This window comes from Cherax quadricarinatus, chromosome 9 (genome assembly GCF_038502225.1).
Source record: "Cherax quadricarinatus isolate ZL_2023a chromosome 9, ASM3850222v1, whole genome shotgun sequence".
NCBI lineage: Eukaryota > Metazoa > Arthropoda > Malacostraca > Decapoda > Parastacidae > Cherax > Cherax quadricarinatus.
In genome coordinates this window covers 61596223-61613034 of record NC_091300.1, presented here as the reverse complement: position 1 = coordinate 61613034, position 16812 = coordinate 61596223, and the positions used below count along the sequence as shown (strand labels likewise).

The 16812-nt window shown below is 43.2% G+C and overlaps 1 protein-coding gene across 2 annotated transcripts in view; it reads left to right on the top strand.

Moving 5' to 3' along the window:
• Nucleotides 1-16812, top strand: part of LOC128686047 (CDK5 and ABL1 enzyme substrate 2) — a 145521-nt gene that overhangs the window by 51859 nt on the left and 76850 nt on the right. Inside the window, exon 6 of one of the 2 annotated variants that reach the window (XM_070083449.1) lies at nt 1549-1635. The exons of the other annotated variant lie outside the window; for it this stretch is intronic. Within the exon in view, the coding sequence (XP_069939550.1) occupies nt 1549-1635 (87 nt within the window). The remainder of the gene's footprint in view (nt 1-1548; nt 1636-16812) is intronic. 2 annotated transcript variants of the gene reach the window in all.

The following is a 16812-nucleotide window of genomic DNA, read 5'->3' as shown; positions in this document are numbered from 1 at the left end:
GAAAAGCTTGTTTGTTCACCTTAGCAGCAACAAACAAGTAACAACATCATTGGATGCTGCTACTTGGCAGCATTACAGTGATGGCAGGTCATTTTTTGACAACTTCAATGTGATATAAAACAGCTGATTCTCAGATTTTTTTTCTTCGTGTTTTTCTGTTTAGAAAACTGTGCTCTGTTAATCCATAGGAAACCTACATTCTTCAGTTTTTTTTCACTCCTACCAGAACTTTTTATTTCAGGGTCTGCCACAGTTTAAGACTTAATTCAAGAATTATAAATTTCTTTTTCCCCTCATCCCAATTCTGACACTGTTTTAATTTTATGGTGTATATGACTAAAGTTTGTATTTTTTTCAGTTGTTTTTGAATTAAATTCATCTTTTTTTGTACTTCATTATATGGGGTGTATGTGTGTGTGTGTATGTACTCAAATATTTGTGATTGCAGTCATAGCTCCTGGCCCCACCCTTCACTGGTCACTACTAGGTTCTGTCTCTGCTCCATGAGCTTTATCAAACTTCTTAAAAATGTATGGTTCCTGCCTCCACTACGTCACTCTCCAGACTATTCCACTTCCTGATGACTCTATGTCTAAAGAAATACTTCCTAACATCCCTCTGACTCATCTGAGTCTTCAGCTTCCAATTGTGACCCCTTGTTTCTGTGTCCCATCTCTGGAACATCCTGGCCCAGCTTCTTCACTGGTCGCACCTAGATCCACTCTCTCACTGCTTCATGAGCTTTATCATATCTCTTCTTAAAGCTTAAGGCTACATATGGTGTGTGTGTGTGTGTGTGTGTGTGTGTGTGTGTGTGTGTGTGTGTGTGTGTGTGTGTGTGTGTGTGTGTGTGTGTGTGTGTGTGTGTGTGGGGTTGGGTGGGAGGGTAGGGGGGTTACCTTATTTTTTTTAGTAACATTCATCAATATGGAATTTACAAAATATCAGAACATATCATTATGTTTTACATGTTATATTATGTTCACTCTGTGTTCATTTTATGCACTGCAGTGAGGAACACAACTGTGGGTTACAGTGAGGAAGACCTCTACCTACTTGAGGTGTTGTTGGAGGTTGAGTGTTGTGTACACACAGATACTGAGTGACAGTGTTATGTACACACAGGTACTGAGTGTCATTGTTGTGTACACACAGATACTGAGTGACAGTGTTATGTACACACAGGTACTGAGTGTCATTGTTGTGTACAACAGGTACTGAGTGTCAGTGTTGTGTACACACAGGTACTGAGTGTCATTGTTGTGTACAACAGGTACTGAGTGTCAGTGTTGTGTACACACAGGTACTGAGTGTCATTGTTGTGTACACACAGATACTGAGTGTCAGTGTTGTGTACACACAGGTACTGAGTGTCATTGTTGTGTACAACAGGTACTGAGTGTCAGTGTTGTGTACACACAGGTACTGAGTGTCATTGTTGTGTACAACAGGTACTGAGTGTCGGTGTTGTGTACACACAGGTACTGAGTGTCACCATCTGTAGGTAGTGGGTAAGTCTACTTTCAAATATTGAACCAATTATTGCAGGTGTTGTGTGTGGCAGCACCTCTGCCATTACCGGGACTTTCACCTTATTGAGAGCATTAGAGGCTGGGGAGCACATGATTAGAAAGGGTACAACATTTATTTTTAATTGTATGTGATATATTCACTTAGTTATTTGTGGTTTATTATTTTAAGATCTGTATTGTCCTTCCATTTCCTGCAGTATATGTTGGCTTTGATTGCTCTAGGTTTCAGAAGGTTGACTTCTCTGGCATATGGTCAATATTAACTAAATTACCACAGTGTTGGTTCTGGCTCCTGCTACTTAGTCTTGAAATAAAGTCAATGAATGGTAACTGTGTGTGTCATTAGAAAGTAGATGGATGATAACACTGTCATTAACCCTTAAACTGCCGACTGGGAAAATGCTGTTGGTGTAAATTTACGCCAAATTCTTAGGCCACCAGAATGGTCTTGATTGGCCTGGTTAGGACTACATCAGAGATAACAAGTCTTTGTCATAGATGTGTACAGCCTAAAAAATTTGTGTTGATCACACAGCATTTTGGGAGTCAGCAAATGACATTTACATTTGTTTAGTGATACTAAAATACATATAAGAGAAATATAAAAACATATAGGCATAAAACATATCACTCATTAAAGAATAATTAGGAAAAACTGGAAAAAATGGTAAAATACAGTAGTACCTCTGTACTCGAATAATATGGCATTCGAACGCTTGTTCAGTAAAAAAAAAAATCCCTCGGTAGTTGACTGTTTGCTCGGCACTTGACCAAGTGATGTGGGTCAGTCTCCCTGCAGCTGTCACTTAGTGCAAAATTCTACTGAACTTCACTGTAAACTGTTTCATGTTTCTTCACATTTGTTGGTGTTTTCTTTATGTTATTTGTATAAATAAGTCACCACCCAAAAAAGAAAATTGGTTGGAGTCACAATAGAGATGAAAAATTATAATTGATTATTCCTTATAGGAAAAATTCGTTCGGTACTCGAGCAGATCGGCACTTGAACAGCCTTCTGGAATGAACTAAGTTCAAATACCAAGGTTTCACTGTATGTTAAAACACAGCGTCTTCCTCCATGCAACAAGCAACACAAACATTGCCTTCAAACCTTTGGATCTCCATAATAAATAATCAGATTTCACTCATTCTTCTCATATTATATCTCTAAAATCAGGAAGATTTTTTAGTAAAATGAAATCTTTTTTTTTTTTTTCAAAATTGCCAGTATTGATGTCACTTTTACTGTGGACCCTTGGGCAGTTTAAGTTAAATGAAGCAGATACATGCTAATGTTGTGTGTTATTAAATTAATGAAGCAGATACATATTAATATTGTGTGTTATTAACCCTTTCAGGGTTGAGAGGCCCTCTCAAACTTGTTTTCAGGGTCAAAAATTTTTTGAGAAAAAAAAAATATATATATTCTTATGAAATGATAGAGAATCTTTTCCCAATCATAATGACACTAAAAGTATGAAATTTGATGGAAAACTTACAGAATTATGCTCTGGTGAAGTTAGCGGTCTCGACAGTGTTTACGCATTGGTGATTTCGCCCACTTTGAGCCCTATTTTCGGCCAATTCCGGTATACTAGTCGACAAAAATCATAACTATTTCGCAAGAACTCCACTTTTTCTATCGAATGAGTACAAGAAACCACCCATTTACCGATTTCAGCTATCCAATAAAGTGGTCAGAAATTGGCAATTTTGCCAATTTCACACAAATTTCAAAAGATGCCAATTTCCAAACAGGGTCCAGAATAAACAAGACAGACATTCCGGGCACTAAAATAACATTTCCTCTGTTCATTAGTCACGTCCCCAGGCCCCTCTTACATTTCTTTTGCTTTCCACTTTGAATTTTTATTCTCACAAATAATAGAAGATTTACTGTTATGCAGACTACTGCATTAGTGTAGAAATGGTATAAATAATATCAGCGCACATGAAGGAATATTACACTCGCCAGTTGATGTGCATTGGACACATGGCATGATTTGTTTACTTTTAAACTTTGGCAAAAATCGAACATTTCTACTACTTTGAGCTCAGTTTCAGGTACTGTTGAGAGTGACTGTCTTGAGTGTCTAGAATGTTGAGTGTGACTGTCTTCAGTGTCTAAAATGTTGAGTGTGACTCTCTTGAGTGTCTATAATGTTAAGTGTGTCTTTAGTGTCTAGAATGCTGAGTGTGACTGTCTTGAGTGTTTAGAATGTTGACTGTGACTGTCTTGAGTGTCTAGAATGTTGAATGTGATTGTCTTGAGTGTCTAGAATGTTGAGTTTGTCTTTAATGTCTAGAATGTTGAGTGTGACTGTCTTGAGTGCTTGAATGTTGAGTGTGATTGTCTTGAGTGTCTATAATGTTGAGTGTGACTGTCTTAGAGTGCTAGAATGTTGAGTGTGACTGTCTTGAGTGTCTAGAATGCTGAGTGTGATTGTCTTGAGTGCTAGAATGTTGAGTGTGACTGTCTTGAGTGTCTAGAATGTTGAGTGTGACTGTCTTGAGTGTCTAGAATGTTGAGTGTGACTGTCTTGAGTGTTTAGACTGTTGAGTGTGACTGTCTTGAGTGTCTAGAATGTTGAGTGTGGCTGTCTTGAGTGTCTAGAATGTTGAGTGTGACTGTCTTGAATGTCTAGAATGTTGAGTGTGACTGTCTTGAGTGTCTAGAATGTTGAGTGTGACTGTCTTGAGTGTCTAGAATGTTGAGTGTGACTGTCTTGAGTGTCTAGACTGTTGAGTGTGACTGTCTTGAGTGTCTAGAATGTTGAGTGTCACTGTCTTGAGTGTCTAGAATGTTGAGTGTGAATGTTTTGAGTGTCTAGAATGTTGAGTGTGACTCTCTTGAGTGTCTATAATGTTAAGTGTGTCTTTAGTGTCTAGAATGTTGAGTGTGAATGTTTTGAGTGTCTAGAATGTTGAGTATGGCTGTCTTGAGTGTCTAGAATGTTGAGTGTGACTGTCTTGAGTGTCTAGAATGTTGAGTGTGAATGTTTTGAGTGTCTAGAATGTTGAATGTGACTGTCTTAAGTGTCTAGAATGTTGAGTGTGAATGTTTTGAGTGTCTAGAATGTTGTGTGTGACTGTCTTGAGTGTCTAGAATGTTGAGTGTGAATGTTTTGAGTGTCTAGAATGTTGAGTGTGACTGTCTTGAGTGTCTAGAATGCTGAGTGTGACTGTCTTGAGTGTCTAGAATATTGAGTGTGACTGTCTTGAGTGTCTAGAATGTTGAATGTAATTGTCTTGAGTGCCTAGAATGTTGAGTTTGTCTTTAATGTCTAGAATGTTGAGTGTGACTGTCTTGAGTGCTTGAATGTTGAGTGTGATTGTCTTGAGTGTCTATAATGTTGAGTGTTACTGTCTTGAGTGCTAGAATGCTGAGTGTGACTGTCTTGAGTGCTAGAATGTTGAGTGTGACTGTCTTGAGTGTCTAGAATGTTGAGTGTGACTGTCTTGAGTGTCTAGAATGTTGAGTGTGACTGTCTTGAGTGTCTAGACTGTTGAGTGTGACTGTCTTGAGTGTCTAGAATGTTGAGTGTGGCTGTCTTGAGTGTCTAGAATGTTGAGTGTGACTGTCTTGAGTGTGTAAATGTGTGAGTGTGATGTAAATGGTTTAATAAACCAACAATTTGTAGAATGAGACACTTGTGTAACATTTGGAGATCTTTATCAAGGAAATGTTTTTGCCAGCCAGTGACTTCTTCAGTCCAAGATAGAGAAGAATGGTGGAAAATGATCAGGAGTTTGAGGTAGTCAGTTCCTCGGGACAAATTCCCTAGTGTAAGAAGGTCAGACACAGTAACATCTTCGGATCTTGATACGGGGAATTCTTCAGTGCTTGCCTAACCTACAGTCATGACCTACTTACACTAGTGGATTTGTCTAGTGGTAACTCCACAAGATTGATTGGCTGAACACTTTGAATCCAGCTGAGGGACTGATTAACTCAAACCCCTTATCATCTTACACCACTCTTCTCTTTATTGGACTGAAGAAGCCACTGGATGGCAAAACATTTCCTCAATAAAGATTTCCAAATGTTAGACAAGTGTCTTAGTCTTGAAATTGTCGGTTTTCTAAACCATTTACATTACACTGAGAATCTTACACTAAGACTAAGGGACTGATCCCCTCAAATTACTCCTCCACAATGTCTGCTGTCTCCTGGAGGGTGATTCACCCCTGCTTTTTGATGAAACGTGCACTGCAGGTGAAACGTTTCACCAGTAAAGACAGCCAGTGTTGTTCATGTGTTGTCCTCATCACAGTGTCTGAGTGGATGTAAAGACTGACCTCAGGTAAAGTTGAAAGAATTTATATGTTGCAATCTTAAGATCAGTGTTGTAATGTTAAGATCAATGTTGCAGTGTTAAGATCAGCATTGCAATGTTAAGGTCAAGGTTGCAATGTTAAGATCAATGTTGCAATGTTAAGATCAATGTTGCAATGTTAAGATCAATGTTGCAGTAAGCTAATTGTTGCAGCTTTAACTGAAATCAGTGTTCCAGTGTTAAGATAAATATTGCATTGTTAATTAAGATCACTATTGCATTGTTAAAATCGTCAGAGAAGTTGATCTTTTGCAGCTGAGATAATGATCATTATTATTGCATTATTCTTGTTGCATGTTCTCCTACTGTAAATGTCATGTTCTTAGTAACTTGATGAGCAAGTGAGCAAAATATTGCCAAGCAATGTTCTCACTGCTTCACCTGATGATCTAGCAGACTGTTGGTATCTTTGTGTGTATGTTGGGGAACCACTCTTATATTATTGAAGACTACAGTAGTCCCCCGTATCCGTGGCTGATAGCTTCCAAGACCTACCCCAGCTGCCCGAAACCATGGATAGTAGCAAACCTTATATATAAGTCGTTTTTTGGCTAAGTACAGGTGCTCCTCACTTATCAACCAAGTTCCGACTGAAGAGTAGGTTGGTATGTGAATTAGTTGTTAAGCAAGGAGCATACTGTGGGTGTTAAGCAAGGAGCATACTGTGGGTGTTAAGCAAGGAGCATACTGTGGGTGTTAAGCAAGGAGCATACTGTGGGTGTTAAGCAAGGAGCATACTGTGGGTGTTAAGCAAGGAGCATACTGTGGGTGTTAAGCAAGGAGCATACTGTGGGTGTTAAGCAAGGAGCATACTGTGGGTGTTAAGCAAGGAGCATACTGTGGGTGTTAAGCAAGGAGCATACTGTGGGTGTTAAGCAAGGAGCATACTGTGGGTGTTAAGCAAGGAGCATACTGTGGGTGTTAAGCAAGGAGCATACTGTGGGTGTTAAGCAAGGAGCATACTGTGGGTGTTAAGCAAGGAGCATACTGTGGGTGTTAAGCAAGGAGCATACTGTGGGTGTTAAGCAAGGAGCATACTGTGGGTGTTAAGCAAGGAGCATACCGTGGGTGTTAAGCAAGGAGCATACCGTGGGTGTTAAGCAAGGAGCATACCGTGGGTGTTAAGCAAGGAGCATACCGTGGGTGTTAAGCAAGGAGCATACCGTGGGTGTTAAGCAAGGAGCATACCGTGGGTGTTAAGCAAGGAGCATACCGTGGGTGTTAAGCAAGGAGCATATCGTGGGTGTTAAGCAAGGAGCATACCGTGGGTGTTAAGCAAGGAGCATACCGTGGGTGTTAAGCAAGGAGCATACCGTGGGTGTTAAGCAAGGAGCATACCGTGGGTGTTAAGCAAGGAGCATACCGTGGGTGTTAAGCAAGGAGCATACCGTGGGTGTTAAGCAAGGAGCATACCGTGGGTGTTAAGCAAGGAGCATACCGTGGGTGTTAAGCAAGGAGCATACCGTGGGTGTTAAGCAAGGAGCATACCGTGGGTGTTAAGCAAGGAGCATACCGTGGGTGTTAAGCAAGGAGCATACCGTGGGTGTTAAGCAAGGAGCATACCGTGGGTGTTAAGCAAGGAGCATACTGTGGGTGTTAAGCAAGGAGCATACTGTGGGTGTTAAGCAAGGAGCATACTGTGGGTGTTAAGCAAGGAGCATACTGTGGGTGTTAAGCAAGGAGCATACTGTGGGTGTTAAGCAAGGAGCATACCGTGGGTGTTAAGCAAGGAGCATACTGTGGGTGTTAAGCAAGGAGCATACTGTGGGTGTTAAGCAAGGAGCATACCGTGGGTGTTAAGCAAGGAGCATACCGTGGGTGTTAAGCAAGGAGCATACCGTGGGTGTTAAGCAAGGAGCATACTGTGGGTGTTAAGCAAGGAGCATACTGTGGGTGTTAAGCAAGGAGCATACTGTGGGTGTTAAGCAAGGAGCATACTGTGGGTGTTAAGCAAGGAGCATACTGTGGGTGTTAAGCAAGGAGCATACTGTGGGTGTTAAGCAAGGAGCATACTGTGGGTGTTAAGCAAGGAGCATACTGTGGGTGTTAAGCAAGGAGCATACTGTGGGTGTTAAGCAAGGAGCATACTGTGGGTGTTAAGCAAGGAGCATACTGTGGGTGTTAAGCAAGGAGCATACTGTGGGTGTTAAGCAAGGAGCATACTGTGGGTGTTAAGCAAGGAGCATACTGTGGGTGTTAAGCAAGGAGCATACTGTGGGTGTTAAGCAAGGAGCATACTGTGGGTGTTAAGCAAGGAGCATACTGTGGGTGTTAAGCAAGGAGCATACTGTGGGTGTTAAGCAAGGAGCATACTGTGGGTGTTAAGCAAGGAGCATACTGTGGGTGTTAAGCAAGGAGCATACTGTGGGTGTTAAGCAAGGAGCATACTGTGGGTGGGTGTCAGTTATCTTTAGATATTGTTTTAATTTCACCATTACACCATTTATGATAGCTGTAGTACATTTTTAAATGTTTATACAGTAGTGTACTGTATACTGTAATAAACAGAATAGAGGAAATCAGCTCTAGTATACATTACTTAGGTTTACATACTGGTTGGAGAGCTGAACCTAAGTCCAAGCAGTCATTAAACAGGTAGGATGTTAAGTGAGTAGTACTTGTACATACCTATGATAAAGTTTAGTTGATAAATTACATGCAATAAGACATTATGATGTTGATGGTTGGGGATCATCACTAGTCGACATTTTTTGTTTTATAACCTTTTGGAAAAACAGCATGATAGGAAGTTGTTATTCTTTCCTTTCAGTTCATCAAGTAAATTCTTCGGTGATTATACGGGTGAGTTTAATGCTGTGTTCCATCATAGGATCATAATCCATGATGTTTTCCTTTAAAGTCTGTGCAATCTGAAACACTTTGACAAAGTTTTCCAATGTCCACATTGTTGGTTCTGCCTTATTTCTTCTTCCTCATCTTCTTCCTTTGTTGATGACTTGACAAAGTCTTCTAATTCCTCATTTGTGAACACTTCTCGATATTCTTCGATATGTTCTTCTACTTCATCAATCATGTTAATGAATGCCTCTCTGCCAACTTGTCTTTCTACATGAATGATTTTCTTCATCTTTCTATTGATAGCCAGGAAGCCTTTAAAATAATTTACAAACTTCACTCCAAAAGTTCTTCCAACAGGCATTTACAGTTTCTGGTTTCAATTCATTCATTGCCACTTTGATAAATGTTATTGCATTGGCAATAGTGATTGATTTCCATCATTTCATAATTTCTAGGTTAGGCTCTGCATCAATAACTGCTCAAATGCACTCAAATATATGAGGCAGGTGTATGTGGCCTTGACACACTGGATGATCCCTGGTCCAGAGGCTGAAGCAGTGAAGTTGTGTTTGGTGGCAAAAAACACAACCTTAACATTTTCATTCTTTATGACAATAGATGTTGGATGGCCAAGTGCATTGTCTGTTATTAATAAGGCTTTAAATGGCAACCCTTCCAGTTCCAAGTATTTTTTAACTTCAGGAATGAAGCATTGATGAAACCATTCAGGCTAAAGCATGGCTGTCACTCAAGCTTTCTGATTGTATTGCCACAACACAGACAGATAGTTTTTGTTTTTATTCTCAAGGGTGGCATGAGGATTCTTGGCTCAGTACACCATGCCTGCCTTGATCATATGCCCTGCAGTGTTGCCACATAGTACCAGAGTAAATCTGTCCTTCAAGACTTTTAACACTGGTGCCTTGCCTATTTTGCACTTTTGTGAATCTACATTCTATTGGGCATATTTTTCCTAAACAAGCCAGTTTCATTGCAGTTGAAGACTTGTTTTGGATGGTAGCCTTCCTCTTTGATCAACACCTTCTTTGGCAGATGCAGCCTCTAGTAATTTTTATATTTTACAAATTATGCCTATTCCTGAATCTGTGCAATCATCCCTAGCTGTAAATGGCTTGATGTCCTCTTCAGAGGATTCTTTCTTAAAGTTTTTAATAGGGCTTAAGGCCATTTGCCATAATACATTACCGTCAGTAGGCATGTGTTTCCTGTTCATATTTTCAACCCACAAACTTAATGGTTTTCTTTCTTTACTAACACGTTATTACACACTGTACATGTAACTTTAACAGTTTGAGGTGCCACAGTAAAACTAGACCGAATTTGCATTTTGTTCTTTGCCACCTCACGAATGGAAGATTAATTCTTGCCGTACATATTAGCAACCTCAGCACATGATTTTGTTGTTGTTGTATCAAGTGGAGAATTATCACTAATGGGAAAAACTTCACAGCTTCTCTTAGGTTTTGAAGAACTACCACCATCACTACTCTTGTGCTTTGTAGCCATTATTTAGCAAAATTTAGAGTTATTTTCACAACAGCACTGCGATAATGTGACAGTGAGAACACTAGAGGCTAACTGGAAGTGAGTAAAGTGGGTCAGCGTGGGTACAGAAGACAAAGTGAGTCATGTACTGAGCATGACCAAACAGGAAGGTTCATCATGTTACTCAGAATGGTGCACAATTTTGAACACATGATTCGTTTGTCTCTGGGATTTTTTATTTAATATTTTCAGGCCATGGTAGACCATGGATAACTGAAACCACGGATATGGGGGTTCTACTGTACATTATGTATACTACAGTGTTGTATTTTTATATTTTTGAAAAATACTTTTTGTGGACTACAATACTGTATTCTTCATTGTATGCCTCCTGTATCATAGTACACTTGTGTGTTTGTCAGGAATGTGTACACGATCATGACATGTACTGCCACTACACCTTGGTGTACACGTGTACACTTAGTAATATTGTGTTTACACATAGACACATTATCATACACATTACAGTCTCTAGTGAAGTGTTTCTCTGCTTGTACACTGCCTAACAACAGAGCACACTTGTACACTGTTGTGCACCCCAGAGCACACTTGTACACTGTTGTGCAGTCCAGGGCACACTTGTACATTGTTGTGCAGTCCAGGGCACACTTGTACACTGTTGTGGACCCCAGAGCACACTTGTACACTGTTGTGCACCCCAGAGCACACTTGTACACTGTTGTGCACCCCAGAGCACACTTGTACACTGTTGTGCAGTCCAGGGCACACTTGTACACTGTTGTGCAGTCCAGGGCACACTTGTACACTGTTGTGGACCCCAGAGCACACTTGTACACTGTTGTGGACCCCAGAGCACACTTGTACACTGTTGTGGACCCCAGAGCACACTTGTACACTGTTGTGCACCCCAGAGCACACTTGTACACTGTTGTGCACCCCAGAGCACACTTGTACACTGTTGTGGACCCCAGAGCACACTTGTACACTGTTGTGGACCCCAGAGCACACTTGTACACTGTTGTGTATCCCAGAGCACACTTGTACACTGTTGTGCACCCCAGAGCACACTTGTACACTGTTGTGCAGTCCAGGGCACACTTGTACACTGTTGTGCAGTCCAGGGCACACTTGTACACTGTTGTGCAGTCCAGGGCACACTTGTACATTGTTGTGGACCCCAGAGCACACTTGTACACTGTTGTGCAGTCCAGGGCACACTTGTACATTGTTGTGCACCCCAGAGCACACTTGTACACTGTTGTGCAGTCCAGGGCACACTTGTACATTGTTGTGGACCCCAGAGCACACTTGTACACTGTTGTGCAGTCCAGGGCACACTTGTATATTGTTGTGCACCCCAGAACACACTTGTACACTGTTGTAAACCTCAGAGCACATTTGTGCACTGTTATAAACCGCAGAGCACACTTGTAAACCTCAGAGCACACTTGTACATCTCAGCACACTTGTACATCTCAGCACACTTGTACACCGCAGAACACACTTATACACTGTTATACACCCCAGAGCATACTGTACACCTCAGAGCACACTTGTGCACTGTACACCTTAGCACATTTGTATACTGCTGTACACCTCAGAGCACACTTGTACACTGTTGTAGGCCCCAGAGCATACTTGTACACTGTTGTACACCCCAGAGTACACTTGCACACTGTTGTATACCCCAGAGCACACTTGTACACTGTTGTACACACCAGAGCACACTTGTATATTGTTGTACACCCCAGAGCACACATGTACATTGTTGTAAACCCAGAGCATATTTGTACACCCCAGAGCACACATATACACTGTTGTACACCCCAGAGCACACTTACATACTATTGTACACCCCAGAGCACACATGTACACTATTGTACACCCAAGAGCACATTTGTACAGTGTTGTACAACCCATAGCACACATGTACACTGTATACCTCAGAACACACCTGGACATTGTTGTACACTCCAGAACACACCTGGACACTTGTACACCTGAGAGCATACTTGTACACCATTGTACACCCCAGAGCACACTTGTACACTGTTGTACACCTGAGGGCACAGTTGTACACTGTTGTACACCCCAGAGCACACTTGTACACTGTTGTACACCCCAGAGCACACTTGTACATTGTTGTACACACCAGAGCACACTTGTACACTGTTGTACACCCCAGAGCACACTTGTACACTGTAGGACACCCGAGGGCACAGTTGTACATTGTTGTACACCACAAAGCACAGTTGTACACTGTTGTACACCCCAGAGCACACTTGAACACTGTTGTACACCCTAGAGCACACTTGTACACTGTTGTACACCCCAGAGCACACTTGTACACTGTTGTATGCCACAGAGCACAGTTGTACACTGTTGTACACCCCAGAGCACACTTGAACACTGTTGTACACCCTAGAGCACACTTGTACACTGTTGTACACCCCAGAGCACAGTTGTACACTGTTGTACACCCCAGAGCACACTTGTACACTGTTGTATGCCACAGAGCACAGTTGTACACTGTTGTACACCCCAGAGCACACTTGAACACTGTTGTACACCCTAGAGCACACTTGTACACTGTTATACACCCCAGAGCACAGTTGTACACTGTTGTACACCCTAGAGCACACTTGTACACCGTTGTACACCCCAGAGCACACTTGTACACTGTTGTATGCCACAGAGCACAGTTGTACACTGTTGTACACCCCAGAGCACACTTGAACACTGTTGTACACCCTAGAGCACACTTGTACACTGTTATACACCCTAGAGCACAGTTGTACACTGTTGTACACCCTAGAGCACACTTGTACACTGTTGTACACCACAAAGCACAGTTGTACACTGTTGTACACCCTAGAGCAAACTTGTACACTGTTATACACCCCAGAGCACACTTGTACACTGTTGTACACCCCAGAGCACACTTGAACACTGTTGTACACCCTAGAGCACACTTGTACACTGTTGTACACCCCAGAGCACAGTTGTACACTGTTGTACACCCCAGAGCACACTTGTACACTGTTGTACACCACAAAGCACAGTTGTACACTGTTGTACACCCCAGAGCACACTTGAACACTGTTGTACACCCTAGAGCACACTTGTACACTGTTATACACCCCAGAGCACACTTGTACACTGTTGTACACCCCAGAGCACACTTGTACACTGTTATACACCCCAGAGCACAGTTGTACACTGTTGTACACCCTAGAGCACACTTGAACACTGTTGTACACCCCAGAGAACACTTGAACACTGTTGTACACCCCAGAGAACACTGTTGTGCACCCCAGAGAACACTGTTGTGCACCCCAGAGAACACTGTTGTGCACCCCAGAGAACACTGTTGTGCACCCCAGAGAACACTTGAACACTGTTGTACACCCCAGAGAACACTGTTGTGCACCCCAGAGAACACTGTTGTGCACCCCAGAGAACACTGTTGTGCACCCCAGAGAACACTTGAACACTGTTGTGCACCCCAGAGAACACTGTTGTGCACCCCAGAGAACACTGTTGTGCACCCCAGAGAACACTGTTGTACACCCCAGAGAACACTGTTGTACACCCCAGAGAACACTGTTGTACACCCCAGAGAACACTTGTGCACCCCAGAGAACACTGTTGTGCACCCCAGAGAACACTGTTGTGCACCCCAGAGAACACTGTTGTACACCCCAGAGAACACTTGAACACTGTTGTACACCCCAGAGAACACTGTTGTACACCCCAGAGAACACTTGTTGTGCACCCCAGAGAACACTGTTGTACACCCCAGAGAACACTGTTGTGCACCCCAGAGAACACTGTTGTGCACCCCAGAGAACACTGTTGTGCACCCCAGAGAACACTGTTGTGCACCCCAGAGAACACTTGAACACTGTTGTACACCCCAGAGAACACTGTTGTGCACCCCAGAGAACACTGTTGTACACCCCAGAGAACACTTGAACACTGTTGTACACCCCAGAGAACACTGTTGTGCACCCCAGAGAACACTGTTGTGCACCCCAGAGAACACTGTTGTGCACCCCAGAGAACACTGTTGTACACCCCAGAGAACACTTGAACACTGTTGTGCACCCCAGAGAACACTTGTGCACCCCAGAGAACACTTGTGCACCCCAGAGAACACTGTTGTACACCCCAGAGAACACTTGAACACTGTTGTACACCCCAGAGAACACTGTTGTGCACCCCAGAGAACACTGTTGTACACCCCAGAGAACACTTGAACACTGTTGTGCACCCCAGAGAACACTGTTGTGCACCCCAGAGAACACTTGAACACTGTTGTACACCCCAGAGAACACTGTTGTGCACCCCAGAGAACACTGTTGTGCACCCCAGAGAACACTGTTGTACACCCCAGAGAACACTTGAACACTGTTGTACACCCCAGAGCACAGTTGTACACTGTTGTACACCCTAGAGCACACTTGAACACTGTTGTGCACCCCAGAGAACACTGTTGTGCACCCCAGAGAACACTGTTGTGCACCCCAGAGAACACTTGTGCACCCCAGAGAACACTGTTGTGCACCCCAGAGAACACTGTTGTACACCCCAGAGAACACTTGAACACTGTTGTACACCCCAGAGAACACTGTTGTGCACCCCAGAGAACACTGTTGTGCACCCCAGAGAACACTGTTGTACACCCCAGAGAACACTTGAACACTGTTGTACACCCCAGAGCACAGTTGTACACTGTTGTACACCCTAGAGCACACTTGAACACTGTTGTGCACCCCAGAGAACACTGTTGTGCACCCCAGAGAACACTGTTGTACACCCCAGAGAACACTTGAACACTGTTGTACACCCCAGAGAACACTGTTGTGCACCCCAGAGAACACTGTTGTGCACCCCAGAGAACACTGTTGTGCAACCCATAGAACACTGTTGTGCACCCCAGAGAACACTGTTGTGCACCCCAGAGAACACTGTTGTGTACCCCAGAGAACACTGTTGTACACCCCAGAGAACACTTGAACACTGTTGTACACCCCAGAGAACACTGTTGTGCACCCCAGAGAACACTGTTGTGCACCCCCAGAGAACACTGTTGTGCACCCCCAGAGAACACTGTTGTGCACCCCAGAGAACACTGTTGTACACCCCAGAGAACACTGTTGTGCACCCCCAGAGAACACTGTTGTGCACCCCAGAGAACACTGTTGTGCACCCCAGAGAACACTGTTGTGCACCCCCAGAGAACACTGTTGTGCACCCCCAGAGAACACTGTTGTGCACCCCCAGAGAACACTGTTGTGCACCCCAGAGAACACTGTTGTGCACCCCCAGAGAACACTGTTGTGCACCCCCAGAGAACACTGTTGTGCACCCCAGAGAACACTGTTGTACACCCCAGAGAACACTTGAACACTGTTGTACACCCCAGAGAACACTGTTGTGCACCCCAGAGAACACTGTTGTGCACCCCAGAGAACACTGTTGTGCACCCCAGAGAACACTGTTGTGCACCCCAGAGAACACTGTTGTGCACCCCAGAGAACACTGTTGTACACCCCAGAGAACACTTGAACACTGTTGTACACCCCAGAGAACACTGTTGTGCACCCCAGAGAACACTGTTGTGCACCCCAGAGAACACTGTTGTGCACCCCAGAGAACACTGTTGTGCACCCCATAGAACACTGTTGTGCACCCCAGAGAACACTGTTGTGCACCCCAGAGAACACTGTTGTGCACCCCAGAGAACACTGTTGTGCACCCCATAGAACACTGTTGTGCACCCCAGAGAACACTGTTGTGCACCCCAGAGAACACTGTTGTGCACCCCATAGAACACTGTTGTGCACCCCAGAGAACACTGTTGTGCACCCCAGAGAACACTGTTGTACACCCCAGAGAACACTTGAACACTGTTGTACACCCCAGAGAACACTGTTGTACACCCCAGAGAACACTGTTGTGCACCCCAGAGAACACTGTTGTGCACCCCAGAGAACACTGTTGTGCACCCCAGAGAACACTGTTGTACACCCCAGAGAACACTGTTGTGCACCCCAGAGAACACTGTTGTACACCCCAGAGAACACTGTTGTACACCCCAGAGAACACTGTTGTGCACCCCAGAGAACACTGTTGTGCACCCCAGAGAACACTTGTACACTGTTGTACACCCTAGAGCACACTTGAACACTGTTGTACACCCCAGAGAACACTGTTGTGCACCCCAGAGAACACTGTTGTGCACCCCAGAGAACACTTGTGCACCCCAGAGAACACTGTTGTGCACCCCATAGAACACTGTTGTGCACCCCATAGAACACTGCTACATGTTCTTAGTGTTCTCTTACACTGGTTTATAAATGGTTTATTCTCCAGTAATTTACTCTCCTTCAGTATTATTGTTATCAAACTTTTATGTAGTGAAATGTACCAAATTTTCCACATTACAAATTGCAAAGGTAAAGTAATTCTTTGTAAACTTAAAAATTCTTTGTAACCTTAACAGATTCTTTGTAACCTTAACAAATTCTTTGTAACCTTAACAGATTCTTTGTAACCTTAGCAAATTCTTTGTAACCTTAACAGATTCTTTGTAACCTTAACAGATTCTTTGT